Source organism: Esox lucius, chromosome 23, assembly GCF_011004845.1.
Source record: "Esox lucius isolate fEsoLuc1 chromosome 23, fEsoLuc1.pri, whole genome shotgun sequence".
Lineage (NCBI taxonomy): Eukaryota > Metazoa > Chordata > Actinopteri > Esociformes > Esocidae > Esox > Esox lucius.
In genome coordinates, this window is record NC_047591.1 from 24,254,652 (window position 1) to 24,267,095 (window position 12,444).

Consider the following 12,444-nt stretch of genomic DNA (forward strand, 5'->3'; position numbering starts at 1 on the left):
CATTTTTCTTATTATACTTCATGACTGCCGCCCAAATGGCATTCGATTTCTTTAATAGAGCACTGGTCTTGACCATGGCTTGCTCGTTTCTGGAGGTAATAGTGCAGTTCGCAGTCAAAGAAATGGGACACCATTTGGGAGACTTATAAAGTAATGAATAATAATTGGGTTGGATCCTGACGTGCATGGTAAGAGGGCTTCATGCGTTTGGCTGCAACACATGAATCAACATGCTTCATTTCTAATGTTCATGAAATATGACATATTATTATCAGGACTGCTTGCCCATGAAATTGCAGTTCTTTGTATTGTAATTCCTCCTCCCCTCCCGAGGTTCCCAGGTTACAGGGGGCGATGGAATTGGGTACCCTTATTCCTGGCGACGATGAAGTGGGGGGGTGTTTGGGATGCCGGGATCTCGTCATATGGTTAAATTGTTTCTGGTTGCTAATGGTGATGTAGTAACTCCAGGGGAGACATGGATTCCATCAGGGAACCGATGGGGTAATAGCCGGGAGCGGAACCCTGCATTCTGGGTTCCTGCGGCCTGGAAAGGCTCCAGTGGGGTACCACTTGCCTGTTGGCTTCCTGTTTTCTGCACGAGGTTGGATCCGGGCCCCTTGCCATTTGGGATGCAGATGCTGTTTTTTTCTCAGCCAACACCAGATGGGAGTCCACCTCCTGCCAACCGCGCCTCCCATCTCTTACAGTCCGTTTGGCGTGTTTCTCAACGGGGTCTCTCTCTCCTCTCTGCAGGTGTGTTTGCATTCGGCCTGTTTGCGACAGACATATTTGTGAACGCGGGTCAGGTTGTGACGGGCAACCTGACCCCCTACTTCCTGTCTGTGTGCAAGCCGAACTACACCGGGACAGAGTGCCGCTTCAACCACCAGTTCATATCCAAAGGAAATGTCTGCACAGGCAGCCCAGCTGTGGTTGAGAAGGCCCGACGATCCTTTCCTTCCAAAGACGCCTCTCTTAGCGTCTACTCTGCTGTCTATGTAACTGTAAGTCAGCTAGCACGATGTCTGTCAACGGCAGGCGGATTGACTTCTGTTGTCTTTAGCAGACATATTTTTAGGTCTGGGTTTGTATTTTGTTTTACGGCTAGGTTTTTGGTTAAGCAGTAAGGTGTGAGGGGGTGTGGTATGTGGCCAATACACCACGGCTAAGAGCTATTTTTAGGCACGACCCACGGTGGAGTGCCTGGACACACCACTTAGTGTGGTATATTGGCAATACACTACAAAACTCCCAATACCTTGTGACTATAAACAGGTTAACAATGCAATTAGAGCCTTAAAAAGTGCTGTGATTTAATACCCTTGGTATATGGTCTCATATACCACAGCTATCAACCAATTAGCATTCAGGATACAAACCACCCAGTGTATAATGGCCATATGCCACACCCCCTCATGCATAATTGCTTAATTAAGTCATGATAGTCACCCGTTTGTATCATTGACAGCCTCTAAACTGTGTTTCAGATGTACATCACCAGCACCATTAAGACTAAGAGTAGCCGCTTGGCCAAGCCAGTTCTATGTCTCGGTACCCTTTGTACAGCCTTCCTGACTGGGCTCAACAGGGTCTCAGAGTACCGGAACCACTGTTCTGATGTCATCGCAGGCTTCATCCTGGGCAGCTCAGTGGCTCTCTTCCTGGTGAGGATAGACTGTTGCAATTCTCCCGTGTTAGAATTATACAAGCTGTAATGTTCTACTGTAGACAAGTTTGTCTCTGAGTAATCCAAGCGAAATGCGACAAAGCAACTTGCAGTTGAAAGGTTAGTATTAAGTAAAGGTTCTTTAATTTCATTTTGAAGATTTTGGAATGAATATACACACAAAAACTAACATTTGGAACATCTGAAAAACTTGGTTAGATTAACAACATCATGGTCTTGTTTTACTGTACAGAAATTCCTCTTTAGTGTATGCCAGCTGTCCCATGTTGATTATAATGGGGGATTCCTCTTTATGCTAGCAGGCCTATGTTGATTATAATGGGGGATTCCTCAGTTTATCTCTGTAAAGGGGAGGTAATGTTGGTATTGATTTATTAATTATTTCATTGTATGCAGGGAATCTGTGTAGTGAACAACTTTAAAGGAGCACATTCTACTCTCATCAAACCGAAGACTGAAGATTACAGAGGGCTCCCTCTAATGACGTTCCCTCGTGTGGAGAGACTGGAGAACCCACTGGAGACCCTCAGTGCACAGGTACACAGCTGGCTTTTACAGAACCCTAGCAAAGACCTTAACACTCAACACTGCCCTCCTTGTACAGATGCTGAATTGCCTGATGCATCTCCAGTAGTGTTCAGAACACCACACCCTGATGCATCTCCAGTAGTGTTCAGAACACCACACCCTGATGCATCTCCAGTAGTGTTCAGAACACCACACCCTGATGCATCTCCAGTAGTGTTCAGAACACCACACCCTGATGCATCTCCAGTAGTGTTCAGAACACCACACCCTGATGCATCTCCAGTAGTGTTCAGAACACCACACCCTGATGCATCTCCAGTAGTGTTCAGAACACCACACCCTGATGCATCACATGTAGTGTTTAGAACACCACACCCTGATGCATCACATGTAGTGTTCAGAACACCAGATCCTGATGCATCTGCAGTAGTTTTCAGAACACCACACCCTGATGCATCTCCAGTAGTGTTCAGAACACCACATCCTGATGCATCTCCAGTAGTGTTCAGAACACCACACCCTGATGCATCTCCAGTAGTGTTTAGAACACCACATCCTGATGCATCTGCAGTAGTAAGAAGGTCTTCATTTGTCAGTAGTTATTGAAGTACATCTAAGACCTGTTATTGTTCAGCTACTGATTTTTCATCTGATTTGTGGCTGGGTAAATCAACTGACTAATACAGACTGTGTCTGTGGTCTGTTTATAATGTGGATTGATCATACTGGTGTGTCCATCTTTAGTATTGGTGTGTGTATGTTGTTGTGTGTCTGTGTGTTACCTGTAATTGTTATGTATTTTGATGACTGTCACATTGCTGAGTGGACAGAATTACAGCAGAGTACCTCAGGTTGAAAATGGATCGACTAGCTGCTATGTTTATGGATCAACTTGCACAGGAACGCTCAGAACATTACCTTTCTAATTTCATAACCCCCTAAGTGCACAAACTTCATTTAGATCCTTATGAACAAGTGCATTATGTAGGGAATCCTGTATGGGGGACTGATCACCTGCCTTTTCTCACTTGATCCTTCCTCTGGCTGAAAGATTTAAAAAGTACCTAACATGTTCACTAAAAGAAAGCACACACAGAAAACATCCATTCAAGTTAGTTTGTTAATATACCAACTGTAGTAAACAGTAAACTGCCATTCTTAGCCCCAATTTGAAGAAACTGTAATGTGATATTTCAAACCACAGGTGGGTTTGTGTCAGATACAAATCTGATTCCTTGCCATGGAACATGCCTGAATAGTCAAATCTTATTTATTTGCAATTTCTTAAGTTTTTTAGACTTTAGAATTGTCATATAGTGTCACTTGCTAGATACTGTGTAACAAGAACATGTATCTAAATACCAAATTAGTGATTTGGTTGCTGATTGGGAAGTTCCCTCAGAAGAATGTCATTTTGCAAACATAGAAACTTGAGCTGGGGTTTATAGAATGTTTTTTTCTCTCCAATTTAAGCTTTGGCCAACCGAATCTAAATGAGAATGTGAGTCATGAGAATGTGAGTCATGAGAATGTGAGTCATGAGAATGTGAGTCATGAGAATGTAGTCATGAGAATGTGAGTCATGAGAATGTGAGTCATGAGAATGTGAGTCATGAGAATGGAGTCATGAGAATGTGAGTCATGAGAATGTGAGTCATGAGAATGTGAGTCATGAGAATGTAGTCATGAGAATGTAGTCATGAGAATGTGAGTCGTGAGAATGTGAGTCATGAGAATGTGAGTCATGAGAATGTAGTCATGAGAATGTAGTCATGAGAATGTGAGTCATGAGAATGTGAGTCATGAGAATGTAGTCATGAGAATGAAGTCATGAAAATATGAGTCGTCACCGGAATTATTTAGTGAGATGTTCACTACAGAGATACTTGCAGAGACCGCTGTGAGAGACTGCTAGAAGAGGCTTCTATTTTATCAAGCGGTCATTGTCATTCTTGCCCAATGGGTCGATAGCTGAATAGCTGCATTCTATCTCTGCAAACAGAAGGGAATACAACGATTTCTCTGTTAAATTGGTTTTGGCGTCCTGGGCAACAGGGAGCTAGATGAAGATAGGATAGGGAGATGGAGACAGCCCTACAGACAGCAGCCTAGTACCTGAGGATGAGGCAAGGCCATCTCTCAGAACAGTCTAACAGCACCACACCACAGCAGGAGGACAGGTCTCAAATGGCAGTTAGCAGCTAGTCGCTAACGCCTGTCTGGGGGGAATCCTGTGAGTATTACCAATCTGTAACCTCACTCCTCATCTTGAAATGTCTCCACCCACTCCATCTAATTGTAAGCTCTTCGGCCTCTGTTGAAATGCTGAAAGACATGTAGTTAAGCAGCCTAAGCTAGCTAATAGCATGAAGACATCCTTTACTGTTTAATGATGACATCAGCTTCTCTTTGTCAGGATCACCTGTCAATCAAAGAAAGCCACACTGATTGGTGGAGCCACAATGTAATAAGGTTGCAGTAAAGACGATATTTTGCTGTTTGACTGACTTGGCATTTAGCCCTGACTGATATAACCATGACTGGTGAACAGTGTACAGGGTGGTTTGGGGATCTGCCTCCACACGGTAGTGAGGAAAAATGCCTTTATTCTTATTAAATAGAACATATCTCTATGTTTTGTCTTACAGAACCATTCGGCATCGATGACTGAGGTCACATGACTAGCGGGGACCGCGGGCGGCCAACACCGGGTCACCTTTGCGTCTCCTCAACACAACTTCTAGGCACAATGATGTTTTTGTACTGTGTCATACTACTGCTGTAAAAAGGACGGTATTCTGGTGTAAGTTACTAGTTAGAGGCCCATGTTTTGTACATTTTGTATAAGAGAAAGTGCTGTAGCCTACCCAACCCTGAAGATGTTGCTATATTTGGTCTAAGCTAAGGTTGCAAAATTCTTGAAACTTTGACAAGTTCTCGGGTTTTTCCTAAATGCTGGTAGGAACATTGCTTTAATTTAAATTGGGTAGAAATCTAGATTTTCCAACCAGGCTTTCTGGAAAACCTGGTAATTTGTCAGGTCTGAACTGTCACGTATCAAGACTTATTCACACAGTCATCTCTCTGTCCTCTTTCCTCTGGAAATATAAGATACAGTAAAGTCTATCTAATGTTATTAAAATATTGATGTTGTTCTGTGGTATTTGTACAAATCCATTGATCCTTTCTGTTTCAATGTTTGTACATTTATTGAAAAGTCATTTTGTATATTTTTTAAACTTTGTTTTAATTATATTTTTTGCCTGCCGTTTTTCAGGAATGTCTTTGGTATTCATAATTGTTTTGGTGTTGGAAAAAACCTCACATTGGATTGTGACACAGTCTGGTATTGTTTTGTTACCTTTATGGCGTCCAGAAACGGCCATTTTGTTAGCATGGAAGTACACATTTGAACTGTTTGAATAGATATTCCCTTTGTATATTGTCTTTCTTTGAAAATGGCATTTCTTGTGAAATGCTGCATATATTTTTCTTGATTTGTCCACAAAATAAAGTCAGTAGCAGAGTGTCTTGTGGGCTTTGTGTTCCTGACCTCAAATTAGTAGTGTCACCTGTGTTGTGAGTCCTCCTGCAAGTCCCATCCATGCGCCCCCCTGTGAGTCAACCTGCCGTGAGCCTACAGTACACAGGGTGCTGGTCTACAGTAGTGTGTATCCCATGTGTTCATTTGGTTTAATGAGATACATTTTTTGTTGTTGACAATGTGTAGTTAAATGTTTTAGTTTAATGACACATCACAGAACACCCCGCCCATGCCCACTGTTAACAGTACACACACCCATACACATTTTCAGAAAGTTTTATCTTTCAAACTCATTTTGACAGGCATTAATTTGCATAGAAGTTTTTGTTTACAGTGGGAGAGGTTTTGTGAAGTATTGAAGACAAAGCAGCAACTAACTGAATCACAGGTGAGCATGACAGTCTCCATCTTTCAGGTCAAGTTATTTTTTTTATGAATAGAAACACATCCCAATCCATTACCCACAATACACAACAACAACAACAAACCCTTCCTCAACAACCCTGAGGCATCTGGGAGCAGAACTGAGCTGAGCCCAACAGCTGCACAGTAACTGAAGACAGATAGACCAGAGGATTTAGAAATGCACCCAAATGGATCACGTAAATATTACTGTGGACCAGATCACAGATCACTATTCGCTGTAACATGTACTAACAGTTTGTGTGGAGGCGATATGTTCATGGGTTCATCTGGACAGAAGTACTGCATGTGAGAGGGAATATGGTTCTGTTTGGGAGGTGAATAGTGTTTAGAGCTGTGACAGGGCCGCAGGGACTCTGCATGGTGGGGCAGAGAGTGAGTTCAGTTTCTGTTTCAGCTAGCATTGATCATTCTGACACCGATAACAGCATTCACTAAATGCTCACCAGCCACCATCTGTGTCCCAAATGGCACTCTATTAACTATTTAGTGCACTACTTTTGACATGGGGTCCATAGCTCTGGTCAAAGGTAGCGCAAAGGGAAAACTTGCCGTTTGAAACTCAGCCCTTAAACCTGTATAGTGCTCTCCAAAATCTCACCACCCTCTGGGATCAATACACCCGTCTCCTGAAACCACACGGTCCCATTCCCTCTGGAATCAATACGACCTGTCTCCTCAAACTCCATGGTCCCATTCCCTCTGGGATCAATACGACCTGTCTCCTCAAACCCCATGGTCCCATTGCCTCTGGGATCAATACGACCTGTCTCCTGAAACCACACGGTCCCATTCCCTCTGGAATCAATACGACCTGTCTCCTCAAACCCCATGGTCCCATTCCCTCTGGAATCAATACGACCTGTCTCCTCAAACCCATGGTCCCATTGCCTCTGGGATCAATACGACACGTCTCCTCAAACCCCATGGTCCCATTGCCTCTGGGATCAATACGACACGTCTCCTCAAACCCCATGGTCCCATTGCCTCTGGGATCAATACGACATGTCTCCTCAAACCCCATGGTCCCATTGCCTCTGGGATCAATACAGCCGTCTCTTGAAACCCCATGTTCCCTTTCCCTCTGGGATCAATACGACCTGTCTCGTCAACCCCATGTTCCCATTCCCTCTGGGATCAATACGACCTGTCTCGTCAACCCCATGTTCCCATTCCCTCTGGGATCAATATGCCTCTGTCTCCTCAAACCCATGTTCCCATTTCCTCTGGGATCAATACGCCTCTGTCTCGTCAAATCCTAATTGTCCCATTCCCTCTCTCTTCCAGTCTTCCTTTACTTAAACCTCACAGACCCATTTACAAATCTCAAATGAAACAGGGCTCTGAAAATAATTAAACATTCTCAAGGAAGAGGTTTGATGTAAAGATCCTATATTGTATTATCAATCCCTTGGTCCCCTCTCACTCCCCATCAGGTGTCATCTGAGTATATGGTAAGCTAGCCAATCAGATCCTCATATTCTGCTTTCAAGATCTGCAGAAACCAACAACACGCTGGGTCCAATGAAAGCTGCAGTGGTTCCAAGGCTTTGTGTCCAGACAGTTCCTCTGGGTAACTCCACTGTTTGGGCGACTACTTCCGCCTTGCTGCTCTGCTGGTAGGGTGTCCTTACCAGGCTGGTTCTCAGTTGCTCTGGGACTTCAGCATACTGTGTCTGACTGGTACTTCATTCAGACCATTTCTCAATTCTTGCTGTGTCTTCTGGTAGCTCGTGCCCTGCCCAGGGATGATCTGTATGCTGGTACGAGTAGCTTCATAGATGCTGTGTCTCTACAAACCTTATACTCTACCAACTGGTGTCTGATGGTACCAGTCTTTTAACTCTGCCACTTGGTGTCTGCTGATACAAACCTATATTCTGCCACCTGGTGCCTACTCGTAGCAGTCCTCCACTCTGCCATAGTGTGCATGCTGGTACCGATACTCTACTTAGCCACCTGATCATTGCCAGTACCAGTCTACCATACTGTGTGTCGGCTGGTATTGTGTCTGCCGGTCATCTGGTGTCTGCTGGTACCAGTCCTCCACTCCACCAAAGTGTGTGTCTGCTGGTACCAGTCCTCTACTCTGCCACCTGGTAACTGCTGTTACCAGTCTTTACTCTGCCATATTGTGTTTGCTGGTAAGGCCTCTGCTGGTACCAGTCCTTTATTCTGCCATATTGTGTGTCTGCTGGTATTGTGTCTGCTGGTACTGTTCCAGCTCTCTCTTCTTCTTCATGGCGATGTGAAGCTGCTGTTTTATGAGGGTGATGTGTGACTCCAGCTCTGAAAGCTCCTGCGTCATGGGGTTAGTCCTGGGGTCGGTCACACCCACCTGGAGAATGTCTGTCCTCCCATTGGATGTGGCTTGCAGGGGGAGGTGTCTCTTCGTCTGTGGAGGAAAAATAGAAAATAAGAGATATTCCTGTAATGAAATGGCATCATTGGCATTCATCAACACAAATTATATTTTAACTTAAGTTCCAAGTGTTTGCTTTAACTCTTTAGGAAATGTTTTTATGGTAGTGGTATACTTTTTCTGACTTTACATTTGAATAGAACTGAAGCTTTGGCACTAGCAACAAAGTTTTTGTCTTAGTTGTTTGCTGTTGTGAAATTGATGAATAAAGTCAGCTTTTTCTAAAAGTTAGAATGAAAAGCAGCTTGATGTGATTTCTTAAACAACGCTGTTAGATTGTTAGAAGATATTTTTGTTTCACATTTGATAAGAGCCTATTACAAGTGTAAAAAATAAGGGGGAAATGGTTGAAACCCCCTGCGCTAAGTTAAATTACCCGTGTTCAATTTAAAAGTACCTGAGGAGGAGGAAGAGGAGGAGTGGGGGGGGGGAGAGGAGAGAGAGGAAGAGGAGGTGAGCAGTCACATGGTGGGTATTCTAGATCGTTCGACTGGGACTCCTGAGGCGGGCTGTTTCTCCTGTTGCAGTTGGAGTTGGAATCTGAGCGACTCCACGGGACGCACTGCTGATGCTGTTTGTTGTTGCCCATGTTGCATCTTGGGATGGAAAAACAAAATGCTCATGCATTGATGCTGCTAGTCTCATGTTGCTAGGCTACTTTCCAAGGTGCACAATTCAGCTCCAGTTTTGAGGGAAATTAAAAATACAGGAAATCTGAACTTGAAGATACAGAGCAGGGTTGGGGAAGTGAAGTCAGTGACCCTATCTGTCCCAGGGACTACATTGAAATTTGAATTCCTAATCATCTTCAGTTTTTTTCAGTGAGAACCATGCACAGTTAATTACTACTTTTCTACAGAGTGCATTGCCATGTGAGGCTGTCTCTAGAGCAGAATTTTTTTGAACTGGGGTGAGGGTGGGTGTAATTGCATTTTCAGTGCAAAATGGACATAGGGTTTATTAATAGGCTTAGCAAAAGGTAACAATATTCACATCAACATGCTACATCAAATCCATTCCAGACAATATTATATTATTCCAGAATTATTCTGTAGGGTGCTTCCTAAATGGTGCACTATTTAGCCCCTTAGGGTGCTTCCTAAATGGTGCACTATTTAGCCCCTTAGGGTGCTTTCTAAATAGTGCACAAGTTGGCCCCTTAGGGTGCTTCCTGACAATTCAATTCACCAGCTTGTGATTAATAGTAGCATAAGAATTACTCAATCAAGTGTCAAACTGACACTTTAAATCTAAAATGTCTGTAGTCAATCAATCAGTGGTTGGTCAATTTGCAGATATTTTAGGGGAATGTCATTGATTAGTTACCTTTTTTCTGTCTTGGCGATGGTCTGGAGTTTATCGTCGTTGAAAGACGAGTTCATAGCTCGATGTAACCTCTGAGGAATACAGCAAAAACCCAGGACACCGAAGTCAGGCAGGAACCACCTGTTCTAGATAACTAGGCTAAAATACTTCACAAGGTATACTTTTTATCTGAGAATATGCGTTATTTACCTGACTAGTATGAAGCCAATACTTGAGCTTGGGATCCTTGACTCTGGGAATGATGAAGCGATATATGATGTGCTCAGCCAGGGTGGTGAGAAGGGACAGAACCAACCCCACACACAGCATCAAAAACAGGCCTGAGAAATGTTTGATGCCCATCTGTAAAGTCTAGGAAATGACAAGACAATCATATTTACGCTAAATGCTTCCACATTCAATTAATTAACTTATCAACTATATAGAAATTGATAAAAAAAAAAAATATTGAAATGGATAAAGATAGATATGGATAAGGATAGATATAGATACGGGCTGAGGAGGATCGAGATAGATGGAGATAGATGGAGAAAGATGACGACAGAGACAGAGATAGATAGAGATAGATGGAGAAAGATGACAACAGAGATAGATAGAGATATACAGTGGGGAGAACAAGTATTTGATACACTGCCGATTTTGCAGGTTTTCCCACTTAGAAAGCATTTAGAAGTCTGTAACTTATGGTATGCAATAAAATGCAGATTAATTATTTAAAAATCATTCAATGGGATTTTCTGGATTTTTGTTTTAGATTCTGTCACTAACAATTGAAGAGCACCTATGACAGACCTCTACATGACAGACCTCTACATTCTTTGTAAGTGGGAAAACCTGCAAAATCGGCAGTGTATCAAATACTTGTTCTCCTCACTGTGTGTGTGTGTGTGTATATATATATATATACACACACACACACACATACAGTGGGGCAAAAAGTATTTAGTCAGCCACCAATTGTGCAAATTTCCCACTTAAAAAGATGAGATAAGCCTGTAATTTTCATCATAGGTACACTTCAACTATGAGAGACAAAATTAGAAAAAGAAATCCAGAAAATCACATTGTAGGATTTTTTATGAATTTATTGGTAAATTATGGTGGAAAATAAGTATTTGGTCAATAACAAAAGTTAATCTCAATACTTTGTTATATACCCTTTGTTGGCAATGACAGAGGTCAAACGTTTTCTGTAAGTCTTCACAAGGTTTTCACACATTGTTGCTGGTATTTTGGCCCAATCCTCCATGCAGATCTCCTCTAGAGCAGTGATGTTTTGGGGCTGTCGCTGGACAACAAGGACTTTCAACTCCCTCCAAAGATTTTCTATGGGTTTGAGATCTAGTGACTGGCTAGGCCACTCCAGGACCTTAAAATGCTTCTTACGAAGCCACTCCTTCGTTGCCCGGGCGGTGTGTTTGGGATCATTGTCATGCTGAAAGACCCAGCCATGCTTCATCTTCAATGCCCTTGCTGATGGAAGGAGGTTTTCACTCAAAATCTCCCGATACATGGCCCCATTCATTCTTTCCTTTACACGGATCAGTCGTCCTGGTCCCTTTGCAGAAAAACAGCCCCAAAGCATGATGTTTCCACCCTCATGCTTCATAGTAGGTATGGTGTTCTTTGGATGCAACTCAGCATTCTTTCTCCTCCAAACACGACGAGTTGAGTTTTTACCAAAAAGTTATATTTTGGTTTCATCTGACCATATGACATTCTCCCAATCCTCTTCTGGACCATCCAAATGCTCTCTAGCAAACCTCAGACGGGCCTGGACATGTACTGGCTTAAGCAGGGGGACACGTCTGGCACTGCAGGATTTGAGTCCCTGGCGGCATAGTGTGTTACTGATGGTAGCCTTTGTTACTTTGGTCCCAGCTCTCTGCAGGTCATTCACTAGGCCCCCTGTGTGGTTCTGGGATTTTTCCTCACCGTTCTTGTGATCATTTTGACTCCACGGGGTGATATCCTGCGTGGAGCCCTGGATTGAGGGAGATTATCAGTGGTCTTGTATGTCTTCTGTTTTCTTATAATTGCTCCCACAGTTGATTTCTTCACACCAAGCTGCTTACCTACTGCAGATTCAGTGTGCCCACCCTGGTGCAGGTCTACAATTTAGTTTCTGGTGTCCTTTGACGGCTCTTTGGTCTTGGCCATAGTGGAGTTTGGAGTGTGACTGTTTGAGGTTGTGGACAGGTGTCTTTTATACTGATAACAAGTTCAAACAGGTGCCATTAATACAGGTTATTATTGGAGGACAGAGGAGCCTCTTAAAGAAGAAGTTACAATGTGAGTTTCTGGAAAAAAAAATCTCATTTTGTCTCTCATAGTGGAAGTGTACCTATGATGGCCTCTCTCATCTTTTTAAGTGGGAGAACTTGCACAATTGGTGGCTGACTAAATACTTTTTTGCCCCACTGTATATAGGCACACATATATAAAGACACAGGGAACATCTCATGAAAAAGGACAGTTACTTTGAAGTGATTAAATAACAATTACAAATGA

The 12,444-nt window shown here is 43.0% G+C and overlaps 2 protein-coding genes across 3 annotated transcripts in view; one reads left to right on the forward strand and one right to left on the reverse strand.

Annotated features, from left to right (window-relative positions):
• Positions 1–5,747, forward strand: part of plppr1 (phospholipid phosphatase related 1) — a 32,931-nt gene extending 27,184 nt beyond the window's left edge. For both annotated transcript variants that reach the window (XM_010898273.4, XM_020042625.2), the window contains 4 exons: positions 757–1,007; positions 1,491–1,667; positions 2,087–2,227; positions 4,867–5,747. In XM_010898273.4, the coding sequence (XP_010896575.1) occupies positions 757–1,007; positions 1,491–1,667; positions 2,087–2,227; positions 4,867–4,899 (602 nt within the window). In that variant the 3' untranslated portion in view covers positions 4,900–5,747. The remainder of the gene's footprint in view (positions 1–756; positions 1,008–1,490; positions 1,668–2,086; positions 2,228–4,866) is intronic.
• A 1,602-nt stretch (positions 5,748–7,349) lies between these two features.
• The window catches only part of grin3a (glutamate receptor, ionotropic, N-methyl-D-aspartate 3A), a 31,702-nt gene continuing 26,607 nt past the window's right edge, over positions 7,350–12,444 (reverse strand). The window contains exons 8-11 of the mRNA XM_034289948.1: positions 10,123–10,284; positions 9,934–10,004; positions 9,005–9,203; positions 7,350–8,580 (exon numbers count right to left, since the gene is read on the reverse strand). Of these exons, the coding sequence (XP_034145839.1) occupies positions 8,356–8,580; positions 9,005–9,203; positions 9,934–10,004; positions 10,123–10,284 (657 nt within the window). The 3' untranslated portion in view covers positions 7,350–8,355. The remainder of the gene's footprint in view (positions 8,581–9,004; positions 9,204–9,933; positions 10,005–10,122; positions 10,285–12,444) is intronic.